Raw genomic sequence first — 26079 nt, forward strand, 5'->3', positions numbered from 1 at the left:
GGTCACAATGAAGCCAAGCATGGCATAAAATATTGTGCACATTTTTACATTTATATATCCATTTATGCCTGCGAGTAAATTACAGAGTTTGGATCCACTCTTATTTTGTTGAGCTGTTATACTAGGCTAGGAGGTCCTGTAGACTAAACGGAGAGTTAATATACATCTATTTAAAGTAAGAAAGCGAGTTTAAAGCTCATGCATGCATTTTTAAAAAAAATACAACTTACAAATATGTAAGACTCTTTGCGGTGCCATGGGAATTTAAAATAGGCTAAAGGTCTTAGTGTAGTCGAAGGTAAGAAGTCACAGATATCTGATATGACTGCTGTGTGTGTGTGTGTGTGTGTGTGTGTGTGTGTGTATACGCGCGCACGCACGCGTGTGTATTTTCTAAAGTTTTGTTTCCGAAGTCTTTTGTGAAAGACTCTAGCCTTGTGACCTCAGTGAGACTTATAGACTAATACCTTTCAATCTTTCTTTTATATCTCTCTCACACCGAAGGCTCCCAGAGCAATTTGATAATCATCCATTGCTTTTACACTATTGCTTTCTATTTCCTTATCTCTCTCTAGTTCAGAAACTTTAAATAGGCCTCTCAGAGGAGTAACGCTTTGTAAGTGGCAATCAATTCAATTAAACCGGCCTTCTCCATTCTGCTTCTGAAGTGGGAAGTGGGTCCTGAGGCAAGGAAGGGACATGTGCCAAGCTGCTGCTGGCTGCCGCCGCATGGACGAGGCCGCCCAAGTTGAGGGCAGCAGAAGGGATGTTGAGCCTCTCCTGGGCCTCTTCATCTCCCCGCTTAGCCTTGGAGGATGCTTGCGAGCATGTGCGAGACCAAGATTCTCGGGGAGGGCACCGAGATGCTCGGATGCAGAGCCTCTATGAAAATGTCTCATACATAAACACAATGCTTTCAAGGACTCCGGGATCTCACGCGACACAAACAGTACTTCACTATCACCAACACCCCCTCAAAGCCTATTTGTGGCAAATACTCCATTTTGCAGCAGATTTGCATGATTTACAATAGAAAACTGCCCAAGCTATGAATAGACCTAAGTGCAGATTGGACTAGAATCTCTCCAGGCTCTCTCATGGCTGTTAAACCCTGAACCATGCTCTTCCCTGTCTGAAGTATGGCTCCTCACAGCCCCCTCTGAGCCTGAACAGCACCCACACACACACCCCGATGGACAGCCAGTTCTTAACCTCATGACAGAAAAGGCCAAGGCTGAGCCCTGGAGTAGGTGACACATCCGCAGGCTTCAGGCAGAAGGCTAAGTCCAAGCCCAGCCTGCGGCATTACAAGTGGAGGCAGGCTTCCTGCCTTAGGCTCCTCATAGGATTGCTGCCACCCAAGGCCACTGAGTGTGTTCTGGTTTAAAGTTCTGGGAGCCCACTCTCCAGGAGGAAGTCTGACGTAACGAATAGCATATGGACTTAATGAAACTGTCACTCAGAATCTCAGGTCTGTAGAGGCAGGGGACTTACACCCTGGACTCCATTATTCATTGGATCCTAGAAAGGCCACATGGTGGACCCGGGGCTTCCCACGTAATAGTGGGAAACCTATCTCTCAAGGGTGGCTCTCAGACTTCAAACGGACTTCTCCACTGAGTCATACTTCAAGACTGAGATCACATGCAACGGCTACATTACAATTAAAGCTAAGCTAGACAATTCCTCCATGGTTGTGTGGCCCAGCATATGAAGATAGTATACGTGTCCACCAGAGACATAAGATGGAGGTGCACTGATAGATTCTGAACCCTTGGTGGTTCAACATAGGGTACTGCCAGCTCTCAGGGTCTGAGCAGGAGTCCCTAGAGCAAGTGTTCCCAGAATGACCTCCTGTAAGAGACACTATGATGGCTGGAATGTGGTGATGCGTGCCTGTAAGCCCGACATCCAGGAGGCCAACAGGGTTAGGAATTCGACAGCAGCCTGGACTGGTTGGCAAGTTCAACGCCTGCCTAGATGACATACCAAGACACTAAGTCCCCAGAATACCAGCTGGCCTTTTCTATCCCTCTGCCAGCTATTGAGGTTAACATAGGAAACAGTGGTGCTAAGAAGAAATGGCAGCCTGTCTGATGGGAAGCTGAGTGTCAGGTCCATTTCAGCACAAACAGGCTCCAAGGCCTCCTGTCATTGCCCATTTGTCCCCAACAAGGGGACACTGAGAGTTTACCCACACTCCTAGAGGGTCTATCAGCTCCAGGACCCTAGGTCCTACTTACCAGGGTAGGCACAGTTAGACTCTGGAGATGGAAAGCATAGGGTCACTTCCAGCCTCTGTCGGGTGGGTTTCTCCTCCCCTCAGCTTCTTCTCTGTAAAAGGAGAGAAGCCAGTCCACTGTGGTGCGAGCGACTGAAGGTTTACAAACTTCTTGACTGCGCTAGGGGCATAGGAAGCACTTGGCAAGCAAGGGCTTTGAGAAAAGCTGTCAGGGAGCGAAGGCTATTTCCTCATCCAGACCCAGGGGTCTCTGCACATGACCGTCTGCGCTTGCTGCTTTCACACAGGAGCCCCCAGTACAGCAGAACCCGCCTGCTCCTGGGGGCACTGCCTTCTGGGTGCATATGTGCCTTTTACTACAGACGGCCCTCCTAGGTAGGAAGACAGCAGGGACTACAACCTTGAGAGTTCAATAATTGCAACACGAAAGCAGGTTTGGGTGCCAGGCTGTGGGAAGAAGCAAGCTTTGTACTTTTAAGGTGTGTCTTGACTTGGTTCGACCTGAGCAGAATACCATTTGGGTATCAGAGGATCCAGAAACAAATGTAACAGGAAAAGAAGAGGTATTCCATGTTTTTCTGCTCTTAGAATGGAGCAGTCATAAGTGTGGGGGAATAGACGAGCGTGGGGGGTCGGGGGAGGCTTGTCCCAACAGCAGTGACTGACCCTGGGTCCTCAGCCAGATAGTCCGAGCCTATAGAGTCACCATACCAGGCCTGAGATTCCATAGGGGAATCAAAAACTCCACCAGCCCGAAACAGACATTTTCTTCACCTCTGGGGGAGGGAAAAAAAAAAAAAAAACTACATATGCAGTTGGCTTCTGTCTGAGTACTATGAGGAACTCTCTAGAAAAGAGAGACATTAAAAAGAAAAAAGTGCTGTCAGTAAATTTTACTCATCCCAAGAATCGGCGTTCCCGACTGGTCTTCTGCTGCTGACGAGGCTGACGAGTGATTTCTCCTTGATGATGATTGACAGGGTGTCTGCTTAAGGCCCTGCTCCCTAGAGTCTGTGACAACAGTCATGGCCTATATAGAAGACCCGAAAGCAATTTGAAACCTGGCCAGAGCAGTCTGCACGTTGAACAGCACTGACAAACGACAAATGGGGCCTGCTAATGTCCTTCTAAAGGGGCGGTATATCCCAGAGGGCCGCCAGGACAGCCAGGCAGTGGGGGTGCCACAGGCAGGCAAATAGCACTCCAGCTGGTTGTCACGGTCCAACTGGCTGCCGGTCATCCCCAGCTCAGAAACACCACTGTGGTCAGTGAGACAGTTCAACAACTGAGAGGTTGTCAACAGGTCATGCTGGCCTGCTGACCCGAGTCCAACTCGCTGCAACCACGATGGAGGGAGGAAACCAGAACATTAGCCTCAAGAACAAATGAAGCCTGGATGCAGAGGTGGCACATGCTCTTAGTCTCAGCATTCCAGAAGCAGAGGCAGGCAGATCTCTGTAAGTTCAAGGCCAGCCTGGTCTACAGAGTCTGTTCCAGGACAGCCAGGACTACACAAAAAGCAAACAAAGTTGTTCTCTGACTCATAACTCATGACTCTGAATCTGACTCCTGTACATATACACACAATAATAATAATAATAATAATAATAATAATAATAATAATGATAATAATAATACTTTAGATGTCACTGTGGAATTCATATAGCCTTCTTCAAAACCAGGAGTCACAAGATCCTAGGAGCCCTGCCTATGTCCAGGGAATCCTGTAGTTGGAAACCATCTGCCCCCATTTTAGAAGAGTAATTTCTTCTTAGTGACTGACTTCCTCATCCTTTTAAAAACCTAACGTCTCAGATTGAAGAGATGGCTCAGTGGTTAAGAGCTGATGGCTGCTCTTCTGGAAGCCCTGAGTTCAATTCCCAGCCACCACATGATGGCTCACAACCATCCGTAATGGGATCTGATGCCTTCTTCTGGTGTGCATGAAGACACTGTACTCATATACATACAATAAAGAAACCTCTTTAAAAATCTAACATCTGTGTTTACATCTGTACAAACATCTTTTTTTTTTTTGTCTATCTCAGGGAAATTTTGACATGTATGAGGAGTGGGCTACATGCGGTACCTAAAGCTATCCTGCAAATCACAGCAGGAAATTCCTTCCTACTGGAGTTCTCACCAGCTCTCCGTGAGGAGCTGTTAAGCCACTCCTAGCTCACCTCCAGGTAGAAATGGACTTGAACAACAGAGAGCTCCTAGGTGACTCTCAGGCCTCAGAACATGGGCCCAGCCCAGAAGTTCTTTCCCAGGGGCCTTGATTCAGCATGTGCAACCCTGTGCTCTTCACAGTATACCAAGCTTTGAGGTGCAGACTCTGGGCTTCCCCGGAATCGAAGATCTGTTGTGGTGATGTGAGACACCACACTGTTCAGTGCAAGATACAGCCTGCTGCTGTCCTTACCAGCTGTATGAAGCTTTTGAATTTCTGTCTTCAGTAGATGTGAGATGTTCTAAGATGTGGGTATATCCAGGTAGTCTGGGCTTTGTGGCAAATTCAAGGCCTGCCCAGACTGTATGACGAAACATTGGTGTACAGTGCACTTCCATAAGGATGCTGGCCTTTTCAATTATTCCATCCCCAAGTGCCTACTTGGTCTCTTTTGACATCGTAACGTGAAGTTGTTCGTCATCTACAGAATTCACGCCCGTGAACTGCACAATCAAGTCCTCTAACTCAAAAAATTCTCAGGATATTTTCAGTAAGCTTATGGATTTTCTGTTGGGTGGCATTCAGAGCTGTTCTGGGCTACCAGCTGCCACAAGTGGGCCACAGGCCACAGGTTGGACAGGCCCGATGGCTTTGTTTGATGAAATACTCGCTAAGTAACTATGGTCTGCCTGGCCCTGTGCTCCAGAGTGTGGAGCTGTGAATCTAGAATCTAGAGTAAGGGGCATTGTAAGGCAGGGTAGCAGAGTAGAGTCACACAGGAGTGACTGGCAGTATAACTCAGCAAGAGCAGATCGGGCGTGAGGAGCTGGAAGGAAGCAGAGGGGAGCTGGAGGCCATAGGAGGGCTACCTAAGCCATCTCAGAGGCACCAGAGGGAGTGCACTTGCTCACCTGTGCAGAGTAGAAGAACACGATGTTTGCCTGCGGTGTGCTCTGGCTTAACTCTGTCCACTTTGGAGCTTGGGCAGAAGCAGAAAATGAAGCTAGAAATTACTTTGGGGAACCATTTTGTGAAGGTGACCATGCTGTGATGAAGAGACAGGGCCTTATCAGGGAAGGAATAGAGAGCCACTGGAGGTTTATGAACAACGGTGTAGTCACTCAAATACTGCCAAGGGGCCAGATTGGAGTAAAGCAGAGTCTGAGAAAAGCAAAGCCCCTTGGGGGTCCACCACGGACCCAGGTCTCCATGGACTTCTCCACCTAGGATGTAATGGAACCAAAGAAGGTGTGGAGTGGATGTTCAGTTTCTGCATGCCTCTTGGATGCCCAGTACGGAGGTGGGACCAGAAGACAGGAATAAACAGCACAACCCTACCCCAGGGGCACAAGCAGCTGCAGGTGGTTGTGAGGCCCAATAGCCAAGGCTTGGCAACCTGAGGAGGCAGGGGGTAGAAACGACTGCCTGGGGAGGCACAGAATGTCGAGGCCAGAGAGAGTCAGAAAAGGCCTCAAAGGAGCGGGGCATCTGGCCTGGGAACTGAGGATGAGGATGAGTTTACCAGGCAGGCAGGCACAGTGGAGGTGGGAGAGGCACTGTAGCCTGAGGAGTGTTTGCAAGTTTACAGACAAGGAGATGCATGGAAGAACACAGCAGCTGTGATGGCTTCAGTTTGACTAGAGGGCCAAGTAAGTATGGGAGGCCTAGGGACAGCTGTTGGTAAGGGTGGGAGCCAGGTCACATGGGGCTTTGTCTGCTATCCCAAGAAGTCAGAACACATCTCGGGGGTCTCCAAACCCCATTTTATTGGAAGGACTCTTTGGTCAAACTGTCTCGCCAGCATCCCAGGAAAAGAGATGGAAATAAGGTTGAGATGTAGCTCAGTGCTAGAGCACATGCCATTCACAAAGCTGGGTTCAAGAGCCAGCACCCTAAAAGAGAGGGAGGGAGGGAGGGAGGGAGGGAGGAGAAGAGAGGAGAGAGGAAGCAGAAGAACAAGAAAAAAGAAAAGAAGGAACACACTGGCAGTGCACTGGTTCCTTTAGCTCTGTGCATCTGTGCGTGCATATGTGTGTGTGTGTGTGTGTGTGTGTGTGTGTGTGTGTGTGTAAATCCCTGGGTGCACTGGCTTTGATAACTATTGCTTTGAGAACAAACAGTAAGGTTTAGAGCCAAGGCTTACATTCCACGTTAAACAGAATGGGTTAAAGATATTTTCAGAGCATCCACATGCAGAGATTAGGAGGCACCCGGAATGATGGGTGTGGACCCTTCACAAAGGTGAATGCTGTCATTAGATCAGTTATATTCTTGGAAGTTACTGATGTTTAAGTGATAGTTGAAGCTATGGACTTGAGTGCAATTGCCTAGAATTATACCAAACATGAAGAAATGTAGGCAGAAGCCTAGGGTCATTGACAAAGCTAGTGAGAGAGGAGAAGAAGAAGCCAGAAAAGGAGGTAAGAGTGAATGGGGGGGGGTAGGGGGAGAGGGGGAGTGAGAGGGGGAGTGAGAGGGAGAGGGAGAGGGAGAGGGGCAGAAGGGAGCAAGAGCAGAATGTCAGAAAGCAAGTAAAAGAAACGAAGAGAAGACTAAAGCATGTAATAGGTAGTTAATAATTGGCGACCTGGAGGAGGAAGGGGGTGAAGGGACCTCAGTGGCACAGCACCTTCCTCTCTCTCTCTCTCTCTCTCTCTCTCTCTCTCTCTCTCTCTCTCTCTCTCTCTATCTCTCTCCTTTCTTTCTTTCAAGATTTATTTATTTATTTATTTATTTATTTATTTATTTATTTATTTATTTATTATGTGTAAGTACACTGTAGCTGTTGTCAGATCCCATTACAGATGGTTGTGAGCCACTATGTGGTTGCTGGGAATTGAACTCAGGACCTCTGGAAGAGCAGTCAGTGAGCTGAGCCTTCTCTCCAGCCCCTGGCACATTCCTTTCTTAAGTGAATCTGAAGCGTCCTTATTTTCCCACGGGAGAGTGAGGCAGCCTGGCACAAGAACCTCAAGGTGTAAACAGTGTCTTTGTTGCCAAGTGGAACTTCTCTCTCCAGGGATAAGTGAATCCCCTCCAATCTCTGCCCATCAGTCAAATGTTACGCTCCACCCAGGAGTTATTCTGAATTTTAAAAATGACCACCGTGTCTGAATGCTTAGGAAGTTTCATTTTAGTAAATTGAAAATGATTTCCATAGGGTAGTATGCTAATTTTATACCTATCTTATTTTTCTAGTTTTGATTTTCTGCAGCCAAATTGTAAGCTATGTCCATCAATTGTAGTTCCCTATAGACACGCCCTGCTCCCCCTGTGGACACTGGGAGGCAGGGGGCCCGGCTTTAGAAGCATCATTACCACATGGGGCAGAGGCTGGCGTATATCACTGAATAGATGGATGATCTGCTGTCACCCTCCTAAACATGAATCTACATCTCAAAATATCTGTATTAAGCAAAAGGAAAAAAATCATCTTAAAACTCATAACTAACTCTGAACCAACACCACTCCCCCCCTCCTCTCATTGTGTGGGCGCAGGATTGGGTACTTAGGTCCCACCTCTACAGTCCCACCCTAGAGCTGACTTCCGTAAAAAAAATCTCACGGAGAAAATCTGTTCAAAAGACAAAGCAATAGAATGTGGCCTTCAGACTCCCAGACTGGTGGTCTTCAGATTGTTCAGCACCTGGATTTAGTTTATTATTTCAACAAATATTGACTGAGTGCCTACTGTCTGCTAGGCACTGAGGAAGTGCCCTGCACAGAGTGCCAGGAGCCCTTGTTGTCATGGAGCTGCAATCCAGCCAGAGGAGTCCGACAGTTGCAAACAAGGGTATAGCGCGTGTTTGTGACAATGGGTACCAAGAATGAGGCTAAAGCTTTGATGGGGTGAGAGGCGAGGGGAGGGGGTGCTACCATTCTGGATATATCTGTTAGCGATAGATGGTAAACTGACCCTTAAGCAGAGGAATTATGTTTAGTCAGAAAACACTTCTTAAGCTAACCACCCACTCCACTCCCAACCCACCGGTGAGTGGGATGCGGGAGGTGCACACTTTGTGAATACGAACATCAGCTCAACCAAGGATGCTGTCACCTGAAACCCTGTGATATACAGCCGAGATGATAGCTGTTCAAAACCTCAACTCTAAACTGTATGGCAGTCTTTGCAGGTGACTTCAAAATGAATCGGCTTCCATTATTCAAAACTCTAGCTTGGCAACCAGTCCTTTGAAATGAGTGAAGTGACCGACTGATCCAACTGCTCGTCCCTCCTTCCCCCGCCCCTTTAAAAAAGGCGGGGGGGGGGGGAAGACTCGTGTTCTCCTGCTGAGACCACGTATTATATCTAGTTTCACATAAAAATGAATTTTTGCTGCTAAGTTTGAAAACTGCCTGAAAATAGCAATTAATATTGGAGAGGCTGACAGAACCTTAAGTGCGGTGGCATGATGGATACCGCTGTAACTATGTGCCGGGATGTGCATGTGTGCATCCGTAAACACAACGTGAAGGCACCTTGGTGTCCAGGGCAGGTAAGTGTGATGGGGTGAGCCTTCTCAGAGCACGGTTGAGTGATATGGATTTTACCCAATCTGAGTAGCCTTGCTGTCTAGATTATTTTTCCATTCCCTTCCTTTGAGCCTCACCGCTCACTGGAAGGGAAAACAGAGAGGCCATGCAGCTGGGTCCTTCCCGTTAGCTGGATGAGCGAGCTCGGCAGCTCAGCCTGGAGGCCTGCAGGTTCTTGTGTGCAGGATCAAGAGATCAGAGGAAACCAGCTCCAACGCCCTTCCAGCTCTCTGGTGGATGGGGAGTGGTCCTGACGGTGCTGTGGCTGACTGACTGTGCTGATGCCATGGCTGTCAGACGGTGGCAATCCTTGCTGGAAGTCCAGGGTTCTTTCCACTCCATGGTTCCTACTGTTTCCCAAACCCTCCTCCGCATGTTCACTTATCTGTAAATTGCAATGTCTAATCTACAAGGCTATAGAGAAGGGTGTCAAAGGGATGGAAGAGGGCCCGTGAGGCAGCTATCGTGGTGGTAGCTGTCATGATCCCTGTCATCCCTGTGGCTAATAAGGACACTGTGGAATCAAGAGAAAGGGTGGCCATGGTAGAGTCAAGTGAGTGAGCTTCTAATCAAATATGGGTTTTCCCCCTAGGTCAGTTATCCAGCTTTCTGAGCATCCTGTAAAACAGACCTGAGAGTGTATTCACAAGATGGAGACTAGAGGAGATGTATAGATATAGATATAGATATAGATATAGATATAGATATAAATATAGATATAGATGATATAGATGCTGAGCCCATGTCTGACACACTCCAGCAAATGCTTGGTAGGTGGGAATGGTAACTTTCTGTCATAAGAAACTTGAAGAAGTTAGGCATGGGAACCCTCACCTGCAACAGTAGAACTCAGGACATAAAGGCCGGAGGAACACAGATTTAGGGCTAGCCTGGACTACATAATAAGACACTACCTCAAACAACAACCACAAAAACGGAACTGGAATATATTTAATAATATTCTCAGAACCTGGACTGGCAATGAGTTAACAGAAGCATGCAGGTGCCTGTTTCTGTTTAACGAGGAGAGAATTAGGTTCAGAAACTGGGCTGTTCTGTATACATGTTACGGGAAGGGGGGGGCGAATACGTGCAAGCAGTTATCAGTAAAGAGTCCATATGAACTGTCCTGTCACCTGACCTGTCACACCAGCTTTCTGAAGTCCATGTACATGTTACTCAGGTTCTCTTCATGACCACAACCCTCTCCAGATCATGTGACTGTTACACACGCCCGCCTGCCCGCACGTCCCCACTTCCGTTTGACTGCTGTAGTGATTTGTCCTGTTACAGTGTGGACCTTCCCAAGGGATTCACTGAGGTTGGAAACCCAAGTCTCGGACCCTTGTCCCAGAGCAGGCGAGTCACTGAAAAGACTCGGGAGCAGGATTGAAATGTGAGAATGCTTCAGCATGGATTGTGCTCACTGATCCCAGGGAGAGTAGGTTGGCACCGAATCTTCTAGTAGATTAACATGTATGTGAACTGCTTACCACATGTCCTGGAGCTGTGTCAGGTGCTGGCAGTATGAAACAGTAGTGGGAACTCAAGAAGTGAGACTCCAGAGAACCAAATAACCCTATTAAAAATGGGGTACAGAGCTAAACAAAGAATTCTCAAGCTGGTACAACCACTCTGGAAATCAGTTTGGCAGTTCCTCAGAAAATTGGACAAAGTACTACTAGAAGATCCAGCANTACCNCTCCTGGGCATATACCCAGAAGATGNTCCAACTNGTAANAAGGACACATGNTCCACTATGTTCANAGCAGCCTNANTTATAATAGCCAGAAGCTGGAAAGAACCCAGATGTCCCTCAACAGAGGAATGGATACAGAAAATGTGGTACATTTACACAATGGAGTACTACTCAGTTATTAAAAACAATGACTTCACGAAATTCATAGGCAAATGGATGGAACTTGAAAATATCATCCTGAGTGAGGTAACTCAGTCACAAAAGAACACACATGGTATGCACTAAGTGATAAGTGGATATTAGCCTAAAAGTTAGGAATACCCAAGATTCAATTCACAGACCATGTGAAGCCCAAGGAGAAGGAAGACCAAAGTGTGGATACTTAAGTGCTTCTTAGAAGGGGAAACAAAATACTCAGAGGAGGAAATATGGAGACAAAGTGTAGAGCAGAGACTGAAGGAAAGGCCATCCAGAGACTGCCCCACCTGGGGATCCATCCCATGTACAGACACCAAACCCGGAAGCTACTGTGGATGCCCAGAAGTGCTTGCTGACAGGAGCCTGATATGGCTGTCTCCTGAGTGGCTCCATGCAGCCCCATGGAGGGAGCAACAGTGTCAACAGGCCAGACCCCCTTGAGCTCCCCAGGGACTGGACCACCAACCAAAGAGTACACATGGAGGGGCCCATGGATCCAGCCACATATGTGGTAGAGGATGACCTTGTTTGGGCATCAGTGGGAGGAGAGGCCCTTGGGCCTGAGGGTTTTCGATGCCCCAGTGTACGGAATGCCAGGGCAGGAAGATGAGAGTAGGTGGGGGTAGAGAGGGTAGGTGGGGGGGCACCCTCATAGAGGTAGGAGGAGGAGATAGGGGGTGAGACCTGGAGAGGGGAAAACATTTGAAATGTAAATAAAGAAAATATCAAAAAAAAAAAGAGTAATGGGAGCCACCCCAAACTCTGACATTTATGGTATGTTGTTCAGGAGAGGAGCTCCCATTGCATTTTGCTTATTACATAGACATAATTTAGAAACGATGCCGTATAGCATGGCTATCTGAGGGTGAAATATTTTTTTCTGTATCTGTCCCTGAAACAATTCTCCTGTGAACATGCGTCCTGCTTAGATGTCTCTATAAACAACAGTTCCGTGTCTGTACCTGAGAAGACAAATGCTTTGACTGACGGCCGTTGTGTTTGGTTGCTTTCCAGCTTTAAACTGTGTGAATTTCTTGTTTAATGTTCTAGGGGAGAGCAGTGGTATTCGCCCCTCGCCGAGGGAATACTTTCAACCAGTTTTGCAATCTAGCTGAAAAAGCTGGGTTCTCTCTCCAAAGACATGAAAATTACGATGAGCGCATTTCAAACTTCCACTCCAAGGTCAGTTCCCTGCCTGTGCTAGATAACACTTTAATCTGAGTTGCATTCTGAAGAGACCGTGGGTTTTTTGGCAGGTAACCTAAATATTTGATTAAAGTATTCTTTAGGTGTGTTGCTTCCGAACAGCTATTTGTATCTGATTATTTTGTGTGGCAAAGCCATCTTTTATCTTTGCATGTCTATGAGGATTTTACAGAAAATCATTCCTGTTTGCCCCTTTCTCTGAAACAAACTAATCTTTTTCATTCATAATGGAATAATTTGCAAGATGCAAGAGGATGTGGCTTAGAATGAATGACAAACATGCATTTGTGTTTTAATGAAAAACCTTCGGCTTTTAAGTAGGTTAAATGCTTAGCCGGACTGAAATAAATAGAAGGTGAGTGTCTAATTGTATCATGTTGGACTGTAAATCTTTATCTCTGCCGGCTTTATGGCTGGGTCAGTTGACAGTTTGAGACTGTTAAATCTCATACAGAAGTTCACAGTTGCAAGGTTATATGTCAGATTGAGGCGCACGCTACAAGATTTAGGTCAGAAGCCCTTATCTGAGAGTGAGTTCTAAGCCTGCTTACATAAAGCAATGCTATCAGCCTCTTTATTATTTATGTGCGTGGGGCAATATAGGACACCAAGAGGCAGGCATTTCATGGAAAAGTTTCCAGGGCTCTCATGTTTGCTGGTGCCCGCCACAGGGACTAGCCTTACACGAATTTCTTGTATATATTCGTGCCTTTACAGAAGTCTCCCTTTGCTGAGCTCATCTGCCCTCCGTGAGAGACTCTGACTTGTCATGCTTTCACAGGCTATGACTACAGGAAAGTACAAAAGCCTGACCTTAATTTTCTCCTGGAACAATGTGAATAGCATTCTTTATTGCGCAGGGCTGTGATATAATGTTGAAATATGTCAGCTACTGAAAAGTCATATTCAAAATGGATCAGATCTTCCAAGCGGGAGAAAGGACCCTTGTTCTCACTTCCTTGAAATGGGTTGCCTTCTTCTTCGTGTCTCTAGGGCTCCATTCAGCCTGTGGGTAGGGGTGGGCAGAGAGGATGCTTTGAGAACTGGAAGTTAAATGGCATCCTCTCACTGATGGAATTGGACCTCCACCTTACAGTCAGAAAATAGGAACCAACTGGCAAGTTATTCACATCTTATCTGCTTCTCCAGAATAATGCTCCCCTCCTCACCCTCTCCCCAGAACAAAGGGAAGAGCTCCCAGGGGTTACCTGATGGGGAAGTGTCTCTCCTGGCCTCCTGAGTACCTTCAACTAAAGGAATGAGGTGGCTTTCTCTCAGAGTCAGGCTGCAACTACGGGGTCAGCTGATGCTGCTCTGACATTCTGTCATCTTCTGGCGATTCAGAACAGATGCCTTTAGTCTCTCAGTGACAGCTCAGGAGAGCGAAGGTGTGGGTGCTTCCACCAGCAGAGCTGTTGGCATTGCCCCCCAGGACCCCTTGTCTCCTCTCTGAAACATCTGAAGTAGGATGGGACAAGCAAGACACCTTGGTGCCACCCCCCCCCTTTGTCTGGAACTTGTCAGTCTCTAGTGGATGGCAGCCTCCTCCTTTTGATTTCAGTGCTGTGCCCTACCCTGCCAAGCACAGTACACTTAGGAAACCTCTGAATATGTTTCTAGCATCTATACTGTATGTTGTACCCAGTGTGTACTGGGTAGGTCACCACTGACTGATGAGCCGGCCCAAACACAAATACATCTCTTTAAATTATTAAATGGCCTTAGGTTTGCTTACAAGTCAAATTCTTCCCTTTGCTGACAACGGGCTTAGAAATCGTCTTCCCTGTGGCTGTGGGGTGAACCTACACATGAATGATGTTCTCAGGAAGGAGAACCCAGGGAAGATGCTGTGCAGTCTTGGGTCAAAGGTATAAATAAATAGTGTGTGTTTAATGAGAGCTATTTCAGTTAGTTTGATATCTTGCTTCTATCACAAGAATGCTCATCCCTTGTGTCCCCTTTTTCATCAGACTCACGACCCCCCCCCCACACACACACCCAACCCACCACCACCACTGACACACACACACACGCACACACACACACACACACACACCAGCAGGCCAGGGACCAGGTGGAGTGAGTATGGGGTCGCCCCTGTTCCTGCTCACGGAGCTCAGGAGTCTCAGTCCCAGCCCCTGAGACCAAAGGCTGTCTGTGCCACCTCCACGCAGCTCCAGGAAGCTGAGGGCCGGCTAGGCTGGGGGAACCTCCTCCTTGGCGGCTTTTGTTGGCCTCGTGCTAATAGCCAGGGCTTAAAAGTTTCCCATCTTGAGCTGCAATCAGCTTTCTTCTTCTGCATCTCTGGCCAAAGCCCACTGTCCCTGGGCCGCTCCTGCTCCCCATCGGAGGAGCAGCGTTTCCCTTCGGGCTGCGTGTTATCCTCTTAGCCCTACTGTGTTGGAATAGACCGTGAGCAGCTGGAGGACTGTAAGACGCCTGATAATGCCGCTCTTTTCCGCTGTCCCGTCTTAATCTTGTTACACAAATGGTTGTGAAGAGATTCATGAATTTTAATTTTGCCCTCTGCATTAGCGCCTCACGTCACTCATACACAGCTGCCTTCTATGCGGAGTTTTTCACCCCTCCTCTTACAACAGGGGAAAAAATTAGTTACAATCTTGGCAGTAGTGCAAGGTAAAAAAAAAAAAAAAAAAATCTACCGATTTAGGCAACCACCCATGAAGCTGATTAACAGTCAGCGATCAGGAGGAACAGCTTTGCCTCTTAAACTTTTCACCTCTCATTGTTAACTGTGAAATTTTATTTCCGTTAAAAAGCAAGCCTGTAATCAAAACGGTGCCATTCTGTACTCTGTGCCCGTGCTTTTGTTAAACCGTACCCACACCGTGCAGCCGGCGTGCCCAGAAACCAGGCAGTCGAAGGTGGAGTGCGCTTTTAAAACAGTGTCTTTCTGCTTGTCCGGGCAACAGGAAGGGGAAAAATAATAATAACAAAACACTTCCCTCTCCTTCCCAGCGTCTTTTTGGTCCCTCCAGACTGAGAATCAAACCTCTTGCCCCATGGTGTGATGCAAACCACGAAGATACAGGACTGTTAAGACAGCCCGTGGTTTAGCCAGGAAGAGCGGTGATTTAGATTGAAATTAGCTGATGGCACTGCTCAGAGGTTCTTTGGAAATATGATTTTTACAAGCCACGAGTTTGGCAAAACCACTGGGGATTCTATTTTCTATATTTCTGTCCTTAGCCCAGAAAAAAAGTGGGGTGGGGGTGGGGGGGCTTGAGCTGTGTGGTATATTGTGTGAGCTGCACAGCCATATTGCACTTCTGCTTATCTATTCAAAATGCCACGTTACAAGTGGCTGGTGCTTGTAATCTGTGTGGTGTGCTGTTGATAATTGTGGGTACTGTAAAGGGTAAACAGTCTGAACCCCACTCCTGCTGCCGTTCCTGCCGTAGTAAGGCTGAATGTGCCACATCCAATTATGGAGTGGACACGATGCGTCTAATAACAGCTCTGTAATTTAGTGTGGTCCTCAAAGACCCTGTTTTAACCTATGAAACTGAAGAATTGTTTTATTCACAATTTGCTTTTTGTTCCTATTTTTTTCAAGGTGCTTTCTTACATCTTAAAAATTATAATTTTCAATTGAGCAAAGAGTAAGTGGAAATACTCTTAAATCTTGTAGCATTTCCCCTGTCCAAGCCAGCATTTCCCAGGAGCCTTGTGTGTGCTCAAGGACTCTCCTAGAACAGGTTTACTTAGCTCAGAGATAGCCACGCGGGTGTTTGTGAAGTGGGAAGATCCCCCATTTCCAGACAGGTTCAGAGGGAGAGCCAGGCTGGTCCGCCCCTTCCCTTCCGGCAGCTGAACCTCTGCTTTGGCCTCCAGAGGTCAGCACAGAATTCAAATTAAAAGTGATTTCTAAACCATATTTACAGAAGAATTATTTATCCCATATATTACCTCAGGGACTTTATAAAGAGCTCATTTGAGGCTCTGGATATTTATTAGCGCCTGGAGAGTGAGTAGGTCAGCTGACTCGCACAGAGTGATCAACGTTCCTTTATCCCCAGGCCGAGAGAAAAGAACTTAGCTATGGTGGCCCCCTCTCCTCTCTGAGAAATGTTTCAATGATCTTGTTCCGTTGCTAGGGTGACGTGTATGACAAGGTATGTTCAGAGCCCGCATGGACAGCGGAGTTGGGGAGGCCAATTTCTTGGAATTCTCATGTTGATTATTAAACTAGAGAGTGAGGAGGACAATGTCGGTGCGTGGGTGGCGACAGGCTCTTCAAGCCCTGTTCTAAGTAGATGACTAGCCGTTTGTGAGCAGACATCTAAGAAAGCAAATGAGCTCACATCAGTAGCCACCCTACTTCCTGTTCTTGGCAAAGGAGGTGAGGCAGGGCGGTGCTGCCACTCGCTCTTAATCCATGCACTCTGGAGGCAGAGGCGGGCAGGTTCACAGAGTGAGGTGCAGGACAGAGAAACCCTGTTTCATAAATACATACATAGATACATAGATACATAGATACATACATACATACATACATACATACATACATACATACATACATAAAAGTGAGTGAGTGAATGAATGAAAACAAATAGGAAAGGAAGGTGGGTGAGACTGGCCTTAGGGCCCAGTGGAGAAGGTGGACTCATGACTCCTGTCTTTTAATACTGACGACATGTCACCATTTTGGAATAGGATTTAGAAGAGACGTGTACTTGTAAAAGATGCAGGTAAGCACCCCCAGCAGATAGCAGAATATGAGAGTGGAGCCTCTCCTGAGAAGTTTGTTTAGGATGGCCAGTAGGGACTGATGTGAACTAATAACAGAATTGCTTCCCTGAGTAGTGAAAAGATTTCTCATCCTAATAAATTAAAAATAAATTAACAATTGGCTCAAAAATACCAACTTAGAAACTAGCCAGGTGTGATGGCACACGTCTTTAATCCCAGAACTCAAGAGGCAGAGGCAGGTGGATCTCTCGAGTTCAAGGCCAGCCTGGTCTACAGAGTGAGTTTCAGGACAGTCAGGGCTACACAGGGAAACCCTGTCTCGAAAGAAACAGAAGAGGAGGAAGGAAACAGAAGAAACAAACTAACAAACTGCTATTTATAGAATAAATATAAGCATGACTGTCAGATTTATTATAGCCAAATGAGGGGGTAAAGTGCACTTCACTTGCCACTTGCCAGAATGTGCGCTTGAGGTTTAAAGGTTGATTGGGATTTAAAATTGTATCACAGAAGGCCCTCACAAATTCACCTTAGCAACATCAAGTGTTGCCACTCTGTTGGAATATTTTCCTGGGAGTAGGCTGGGGTCCTAAATTACCACTTGCTATAAATGCCCCCAAACGAGACCTAGACAGTCTTTGAAATGTCCAAAGCCCACAGCCGTGTCTCAGTGCCCAGCTCTTGCGATGGTCTCCAGTTATCCCAATACACTGCCTTCTTAGAGCCCAGAGTGGCAAGGACCAGACTGAGGAAGAGACATGCCCAGCGCTAGTCTGGGAAAGATGAAGGTACCCCAGCTTTCCCTCAGTCATGGTGTGGTTTGGGTACAATCACACAATCCTCACCTAAAACAAAACAAGCAACATGTCCCCCACCCCCGATTCCTATGTTAATTTCATCATGATGCCAGTACACTAAAAACAATGTTGAGTTGCTTTCCTGTGAGTATGTCTCAGAATTATATATTTAGGTTAATAAACTGTAATATTAAAATTAACATTAATACTAATTTATAAAAATTTGGTATTTCTGTTATTTTCAGTTGAAAAAAGAAGGATCAGACATATATGAAGAAAATCTGCACTACCCACTTCTGCTCATTTTAACCAAAAAGGGATAGAAGAAAACATCAGGTGCAGAGAAAGGTTTCCACACTATGAGAACTCACTCCATGGCTCCACTGGGACTCAGGGCTCCACCCACATTCGAACATTCCGCACCTTGGAACTCCGCCCATTACTCCGGCCCTCCGCAGCTCTCCCACCCTCCACATCTCTCCCACCGGTTCTTTTTAAGACAGCTTGTTGCTCTTCTGTACCAAAACCTTTGTGTGTTTTTATGTGTCGGCAGTCTGTCTTAGATCAGAATTTGACTTGTGGAGCAATCTAAATAGTTTTCTCTCTAAAGCACAATTTCTTTTGATGATTTCCACCTGCCCGTCCCCCCTTTTTTTTAATTGCCTTTGTTCTTGTTTGGTAATAGTATTCTTTATCCATAAACACAGAAAGCATCACCCTTCTTTTCTGGATAAATAAATAAACCTCATTTTTCTGATGCCTCAATTAATTGTTTCAATCTATAGTCTCTTGCTCTGTCTCTCTGTCTCTGTCTCTCTAATTATTTTTTCTTTTTAAACAGGATGTTTTTTTCCCCTATAGATGTATAAGAAATGACTACATCAGCCCAAAGCCTCATAAACTGACCGTTTGTCCTCTGGACACAATAGCGTGGCCAGCCCTCTGCTCCTCCTCCCCAATTATGTGTGATTAGTCTCAGTGTGCTGTGTCAAGGAGGGGGAGTGTGCTGACTGCTTATTATCTGTTTAGGTACAAGAAGAGCACATTTAGGCTCTGACTAGGAATGAAAAGTGAGCCTCTATCAGGGCTTAAATCTAACCGCCGCTGGTCTCCAGGCTCTCTCAAAATAGGTCTCTTCCAGAGAAATGTTGACTAAACGTTGGATAAACTACATTGCAACCAGGGGAAAGAAAGAAAAAAGGAAAGAAAGAAAGAAAGAAAGAAAGAAAGAAAGAAAGAAAGAAAGAAAGAAAGAAAGAAAGACAAAGAAGAAAGGAAGAAAGAAAGATCACACAATTAGCTTATTTAAAATAAGTATATATTGTTAGTTTTGGAGATTTGAGTGTAAACATTTAATAGGCGTTACTCTGGAGGAAGCGCTGCTGCAGGGACCCCAGCCCATCCTGCCTGCTGCTTACATGAAGTGCTCTAATGCCTTTTGTGGAAATTCAGATGTTTATCTGCAAGGACTCATCTGTGCCCACTTTGGCAGGGATGTCATTAGGTGGGCTAGCTGTGTGGCTTCATCTCTTTAGCAGAAGAAAAGGTGTATATTGAATGTGATACAATTAGAGCGATAGGTGGGGTGGCTGGGAGTCTCGTCTTTCTGCATGTCAAGTAAACTCAGCTACCATGAGAATACTGACTCTCAAATGTCGTCTTTGCCCGCTACTGTCATCAAACAAAGATGTTACCTTCAATTTGCATGTCCCTGTACTCACCACGTCCTCTGCTCCATCAGAGCACCTTGACAGATCTCAGAAGGCGCGGGTCAAGTCGCAGTTAGATCACACATTTCTTCCTCACAGAAACTTGAATTGCAATGCCAAGTGATGGGCCAGCGTCACAATAACAGCTATTTATTCCTCTTTGGATAAAACAGCAGTCTATTCTCAGTGCTAGATAAAGACCAGGGCAATGCAAACCAGCCATTTAGCTGAGTAGTTCAGCTGGTGGCAGCTCTCCTTTGCGACTGTATGGGTAACACACTGGCTTCGTATTTTCTTGTTTAAAAAAAAAAAAAATTAGAATTTGGGATGTTTCAAAAGGCAACACAAGTCATTCATGCCGATGAAAATTCAACGAGAATTATTTCTTAGGCAAAAACCCGCAACTAAATCTGTCAGACAAAGAAAACCTGTCTCTGTAGTGGCACCTAAGATGGCCTATTTTCCCCTCCTTTTAAGTCTAGAACAGCAGGACCATGAGAATATTTCCTTTCTTTTCAGTCAGAAAAATACTCGACCTGGCAGAAATTCAGTTTGCATTTGTGTGCTGCAGAAGCAATGCTTTACCTCTTTGGGAGAAGTTTGTTTTGTTTTGTTTTGTTTTGTTTTGTTTTGTTTTGTTTTGTTTTGTTTTGTTTTTAAAAAATGTAAACCAGCAGTGTGTTTTCTAGAAGTCTCCTAGAACAGTGTATCAGAATTGAGCTGTTCCTACTAAAGAGACATCCAGTAAAGAATATATTTCTCATGGGGTGATTGTGACCTCAAGACTCCCCTATCACTTGTTCAGAAATTCATAGGTAGAATTTATAGAATCCTTACCTGGAAGTATCTCTGTGCTCGGCTCTCTCAAAGTGTATAACAAAGTAGTTATATTTTTAAATACTTGAAAAGTGGATTTTTAAATTAATTTTCACATTTTTTAATAGACTACAGATATTGAGAAGGGAAAAATAAGCAACTCTAGAAAGTTAATCATTTCTGTTTCTCCATGAATTGTATGATTATTTGTAGGCATTAATATTAGGTTATGTAGTTGGAATTGAAGTGGTCCATTCTACAGTTGTCTATGTAAGTATGCATGTGCTTGTTTGCAAGAGAAGCCTGTGTGCCTGGCAAATCCTAAGAATTGGGATATTTTGGGCCAGTGAGATGGCACAGTAGAGGCAGTTCCTCACACCCAGGCCCTACTGCCTGAGTCTGATCCCCAGGCCCAGATGGTGGAAGGGAAAAAAAACCATTCCCAAAAGTTGTCCTCTTGGAGGTGCTCGCTGTGGCAACACACACACACACACACACACACACACACCATAATAAAGATTTTTGTTGTTGTTTTTAAATGTAAACAATGTTGATTTAATATTTTTATGGATTTTTATCTTCTGATAAAGCTATTGGTTTTCTTTTGTAGAGGTGGGTTGGGTGCAAACGTGTTTAATATTGTCCACAGGCAGTTGTAAGACAGTGATATGAACAGCCACGTCCAATTGGTTATAAGAAATATATTTTATTTTATAGCAAGACATATACTGTGAATTGGGATAAAAGTGCTCAGAAGGACTACCTGAGAGGTAGGCGCTATTTTGTATAAATTGTGTATTTTGGTGGCTTTTTGACTGAGCATGAAAATGTAACTTCCATTAGGGAAGGGTAATTTAGGTGCTCAGTATTCAGCAGAAAACTTGTCGGGCCATAAAAGCTTTTCTGGCTGGTTCCTCGGGTGTTTTCAGAGAAGAGCTGCCGCCCCTGCTGATTTTTCTCTTTGGCTTCAGTGTAGGCGGAATTTACCACTGCATACCTGTTGAATTTAGTTTGGGGGATCCAGCAGTTAACTGAGTGAAAGGAAGGATTAGTGGCTCTCTGGAGCCCAGTTCCAACCAGCCAGGTGTCTACTCAAACTGGTTATGTGCCTTGACAATTGAAGAACCTGGTCAATGCAATAGTGGCTAGTTGTATTTTGGGGTTTTGTTTTGTTGTGTTTTCTTTGTTTTCTTCTCCCCACTGCCAGAGTAGGGCACGCCTTTTTCTAAGGGATAAGTGAGCGTCACTGTTTATGTCTGGTTAGGTGGGAACTGACTCCTTTCTCCAGCTCAGCTTCTGTAGATTTTTGACTTTGTGCTTAGTCAGCATTTGATTTGGTCCCAATCAAAGCCAGACAATTGGGAAGCATTGTGTCGAAAACCCTTTCTTTGGACTTTAGGGGAGGGGCCGGATGCCCACATGGTCAAGAGAGTCCCACTGAACATAGGCATACGCACCAGTCCCTGCTTGGCTGCTTGGCCCCAGCTTCTGTGTCTAGGTTGTCCTCCATGGATCAAACGCCCTGTCTTCAGAATGTGGAAACATCATAATCACTCCGAGTGTAGCTCACAGAGGAAAGGCAGTTCGAAAGGCACCCTGACTTTAGCCAGAGCAAATACGGTTTCCTGAGCGGACCGTTTCTCAATTATGAAGGAGCCCAGTCCAGCGTTGTCTGACACACCATCAGGCCTGAAAGACCACTTTGAATTCTCAGCGTCTATTTTATCCAGCTTGCCTGCTCCCCAGGCTGTGGCTGAAGGGTTTCTGTGTCTCCTGCTCAGGAAGCCTGTGCATTTGGAATCTGTGTTTGTTTGTTTGTTTATTTAGTCTCCCTGACTTCTCAATTAATACATTTTTTTAATAGATAAAACAGATCATACTGTGACTTTTAAAATGTCAACAAGCTTGTAAACAGAAATGTAATAAAATGGCTAATGGGCGATTCAATAGTTAATGGAGGGCTGCAGTATGAGCGAATACAGTAGCTCTGTATTGGAAACCGTGCAAGTGAAGATGGCTTTGGTATTGCAAACTGAGGAAGAAAATTGTTTTTAATTAGCACCTTCATAAGAACTGCTGATTAATACTGTTTTGTTTGGTGAAAAGCTTTCAGCTGAGTAATTTGTGCAACCATTACAACAGTTTTGTTAGAGCGGGACTCCTGTTGTTAAACACAAACAGCAGATGATAATGCTGGGAGATGAGTTTGTCATGTAACAATTTACCTTATTGAAAAAGCTTTATATAAAACCCAATACAGTAGGTACCAGCAGAAATCACAGATTTTAAATCCTTCCAAAATTGCAGTGTGCCAGCCTTGAAGTTCTTTTTTTTCCCCCAGAGACTAGAAGCAGATTTTATATCATTTATAAAATTATATACACAATTTAAAGGTAGCATGGACAGGCCACTTTCTCAACGGCAGTTTACGTGGGAGCAGTAAAGTGGCCATGTATTCAAACATGCTCTAACTAGACAAAGCAGGGTGGCAAATGGAGGCCTAATTAAATAATGTCACTAAGATGGGGATTTGCGTTGGCCTGGGAAGCAGAGAAATAAATTTGGACTGGTGGGTTTGCTTGGGGTAGGTTCATCATATATGGGTTTTTAAAAAAAAAAAAAAAAAAAGTTTAATTCCCCTCCCCCTTGTTCTTCTTCCAGCACTGTTTTAACTGGTCAGAATAAACAGTACCCAATCAGTAGACCTGACCAGGGAAGAAGACTGACTTCAGTGAACTACAAGAGAGCGTTGTTCATTCACTAGCCAGCACACACAAGAGAAACCTGAAAAAATAAATAAATAAAATACTATGGTAAAGCATATTTGCATTAAAATATTGCACAGCCCAAGGCTGATAAGAACTGCAAAATTATTGGAGTGGCGTAATAGAGCATGAGGGTTTTTTTTTTTTTTTTTTAAGACAGGCCTTCGGGGTAATAACCAGGGTTGAGGCTCACGACAGTGCCAAATAAGCTTTAGACAGCATAATAGTCTGCAAAGAAAGCCACAGAGCACTAATGTGAAGGAAGAGCTGTCCACCACATGCAGCAAAAATCACCAAAGGTCATTTTATGGTAGCAATTGTGACATAAAATTGGTGGTCATGCTACATGCCTAATACTCTGCACAGCTTTATAAATGATGGGCCCCTAGCGATGGCTGTCATTAAGTGCTTTCATCATAATAAACTTTAAACTGTTGGCTTTATGAATCGCCAGCGAGCTTCAGCTGTTCGTCGGATGGAGCTTGCAGCGCCTTAAGTGTGACAAGACCTATTAGGAATTGCAACCATGCCTCAAGCCTACTTGGCTTCCTCACTCCTGGGGCGATTGCTGCCTATTAAACGGCGGCTGGGAAGATTTTTTTCCTCCAGCAATCTCTGATCAAGAGCTTTTTTGGGCTTTGACCTGCATTTCCTTCAAGACTTTTTCTGAGGAGTTTTATAAGAGCAAAACTCCAGAGGGTTTATAGCCACTTCTGATTAATACCTTTCCCGTTTTTCTAGCAACTCTCCCACTGCTGCCGAGAGAAAAGCTTTCATTGTTCCTGAGGTGCTTATTTTGTGACCTTTTCTCTGCTTCCCTCTATCGTGTTCTCTCTGTGAAATCCTCGGGGTGGAACTAGACAGTTGGTGAAGTTGTTACGGCTGGAGAGACAGAGAAGGAAAGAGGAAGGCTTTTATATTTTTAAAGGATGCCATGCAGAGCGGCCTGGCCCCGCCCATTTAAATGCCCGTTGTGACGTCACCCGCAGCCCCTGGTACCAACAACATCTTTAATGAGCCTTCCGTGTAAATTGAGCGGACACATAAAGATTTCATGATTCAAATTACGCTTTCATTAACCTTTAGCACGGGAAGTCTTTTAGTTTCCACATAGTGGCTTACCGGCTGTCCTGCTACTATGAATAATAAATGTTTGGAGACCCACTCCTTTAAAACCGGGTATTTAATGTACGGAGGCTAAATGCCTAACACAGGCTCACTTAGCAAGAACTTGAGATCTCCTTGCCTGTCTCCAACCTGGAGGCCCCGCCACCCCTCCCTTTCTTCTGCTTGCTCGGATGTTCTAACGATGGCAAAAGCTTTTCGCTGAACTCCCTGTCTTACTACGCTCATTTGTCTTCCGCTTTAGCTAAGAAATGCCCTAATGAGAGTGTAGGGAATGTCTCAGGTGTGCCCATTGCACAATTAAATTAGCAAACCTCAGAGGGGTTGGATTAAAAGTCAGCAGGGCGCATCTGGGGACCATGGGCCCAAAAGGACAGAGGCTCTAGCCCGCCCTGGTAGCCTGGGTCCCAAACTGGTCTTCCCAGATGAACTTGGCGGGGGGTATACTCCCCCACATCCCTCTTGGGAACAGATTTCCACCGCTGTCCGAGTGGAGCCCTTAGTGACTGTCGGGCCCAAAGCAGGCGGGCGGAGGAGCGGTGGCTTTCGGGGTACAAAGGCATGCTCGGTGCACCCCGCGAGCGAGCGGCCGAGGGTGGACCCGAGCCCGGGCCGCGCAGGTGCAGGCGGCGACAGGCGGGCCGCAGAAGGCCGGGAACAAAGGCGCCTCGGGGGGCTGCGCAGAGGTCACCTGCTGCCTCCGGGGCAGATTAAGGAGGCCTGGAGAGGGCATTGGGAGGAAATGGTGCCTTGCCTCTTTGGAAAATCAATTCGTCCCACCCTTAATGGGACATTTTGTTCCTCCTCTTCGGGAGTGACTGGGCAGGTGTGCTTCCAGGTCTCGGGACGGGGATCCGATGGAGGAGGTGCTGCCTTGTCCTGCCTGCGCACCCTAAGAGCCTCGCTCTGCTCTCCCTACAGTTCCACTTCCCTTTTCTCTCTGCCCCGGCTCTCCCGCCTCTCTCTGCTCAGATCTCATAATGAGGCTGGAAGTGGAACTTTTCCCCACTCCCTTACTTGACGATTTCTTTTTCTTCCCTAGTGACCCGGTTGCACTTTGCCCCCGCTCCCTGCCTGCCAATCTCTTCTGGATAGGGCCCCTTTCCATTCTTGAGGCTCCCCCTCCTCGCCAGCTCCGGGAGGCCCAGCCTCCCCCCCCCCCATCCAGATCCCCTGCCACACAGCCGCCCCCCACTCTCCCCCGCGGAGCAAGGAAGAGGCCTCCTCCGAGTGAATGGCTGGTAAGGAGGCTTTTAATTTGTCTGGAGCCACAAGGAAAAGGCCTCAGGGCAGCGTCCCCTCCAGCCCTCAGCAGGCTTGGCAACGCCTCCTGTGTAGGGCTCAGAGCCCCTCTGCCTTCCCGGTGGGCGCTGTCACCTAGCGATCCTAGGCCAGGTTTACTGTGATGACTGCGTTGAGTGAGGTTTTTTTTTTTTTTTTTTTTAAAATAGGTTTGAGCGCTGTGTGCAAAGTCACCTCTGCTTTCCAGAACAAGGACTCTGCTTCGTCAAAGTCTGTTTTGTTGTTCCAAATCTACCAATATAAGAAATTTAGAGGCCTGACCTGATGTTTCTGTCAGACAGGGTTAGAAAAGGCTGTCTAGGCCACGCTGCCTGGATCTGCAGCCGGCCTGCTCATGGTGGCGCTCTCCTTGAGCCTGGGGGAATGTCACCAGGCTGTCCCCGTCTGAGGATCATGGAAGATAGTGCATTTAAAAGCTTTGCCCACCTGACCTATGGCTCCACCTCCAGGTGCATTAGCCTCCACTTCCTTCTCGGGTTTTATTTTTAGGAGCAAAGGCTGCAGCCCTGACCCAGCCTGTTTTGAGTGCACACTCTCTCTGTCTCTCCAGCAGCAGACCCTGAAGTCCATACAGGGAGAGAAACGAAGCAGCCAGGGGCCTCCAGAGTCCAGCTAGTTCGCCCTTCAGTCCTGTACTAGGTGTGATCGAGTGACAGTTTTCAGGGTCTCTACCTTGCAACCTCCCGGACCTCATCTCGATGCCAGGGGCTGGCTGCTCTGAGCCTCTTAGCACACCCCACCCGCTGAGGTATAGCCAAGAATGGTTGTAGTATTCTCCACAGAATACCCAAGGAAGGCACT

General features: G+C 46.2%; 1 protein-coding gene across 2 annotated transcripts in view; it reads left to right on the forward strand.

The window, feature by feature from the left end:
- The window catches only part of Camkmt (calmodulin-lysine N-methyltransferase), a 365448-nt gene extending 347122 nt beyond the window's left edge, over positions 1–18326 (forward strand). The window contains exons 10-11 of one of the 2 annotated variants that reach the window (XM_021218032.2): positions 11896–12027; positions 17807–18326. In XM_021218032.2, the coding sequence (XP_021073691.1) occupies positions 11896–12027; positions 17807–17884 (210 nt within the window). In that variant the 3' untranslated portion in view covers positions 17885–18326. The remainder of the gene's footprint in view (positions 1–11895; positions 12028–17806) is intronic. The other variant, XM_029531344.1, reaches the window with a different exon arrangement.
- Positions 18327–26079: the final 7753 nt, after the last annotated feature.

The sequence above is a fragment of the Mus pahari genome, chromosome 18 (genome assembly GCF_900095145.1).
Source record: "Mus pahari chromosome 18, PAHARI_EIJ_v1.1, whole genome shotgun sequence".
NCBI lineage: Eukaryota > Metazoa > Chordata > Mammalia > Rodentia > Muridae > Mus > Mus pahari.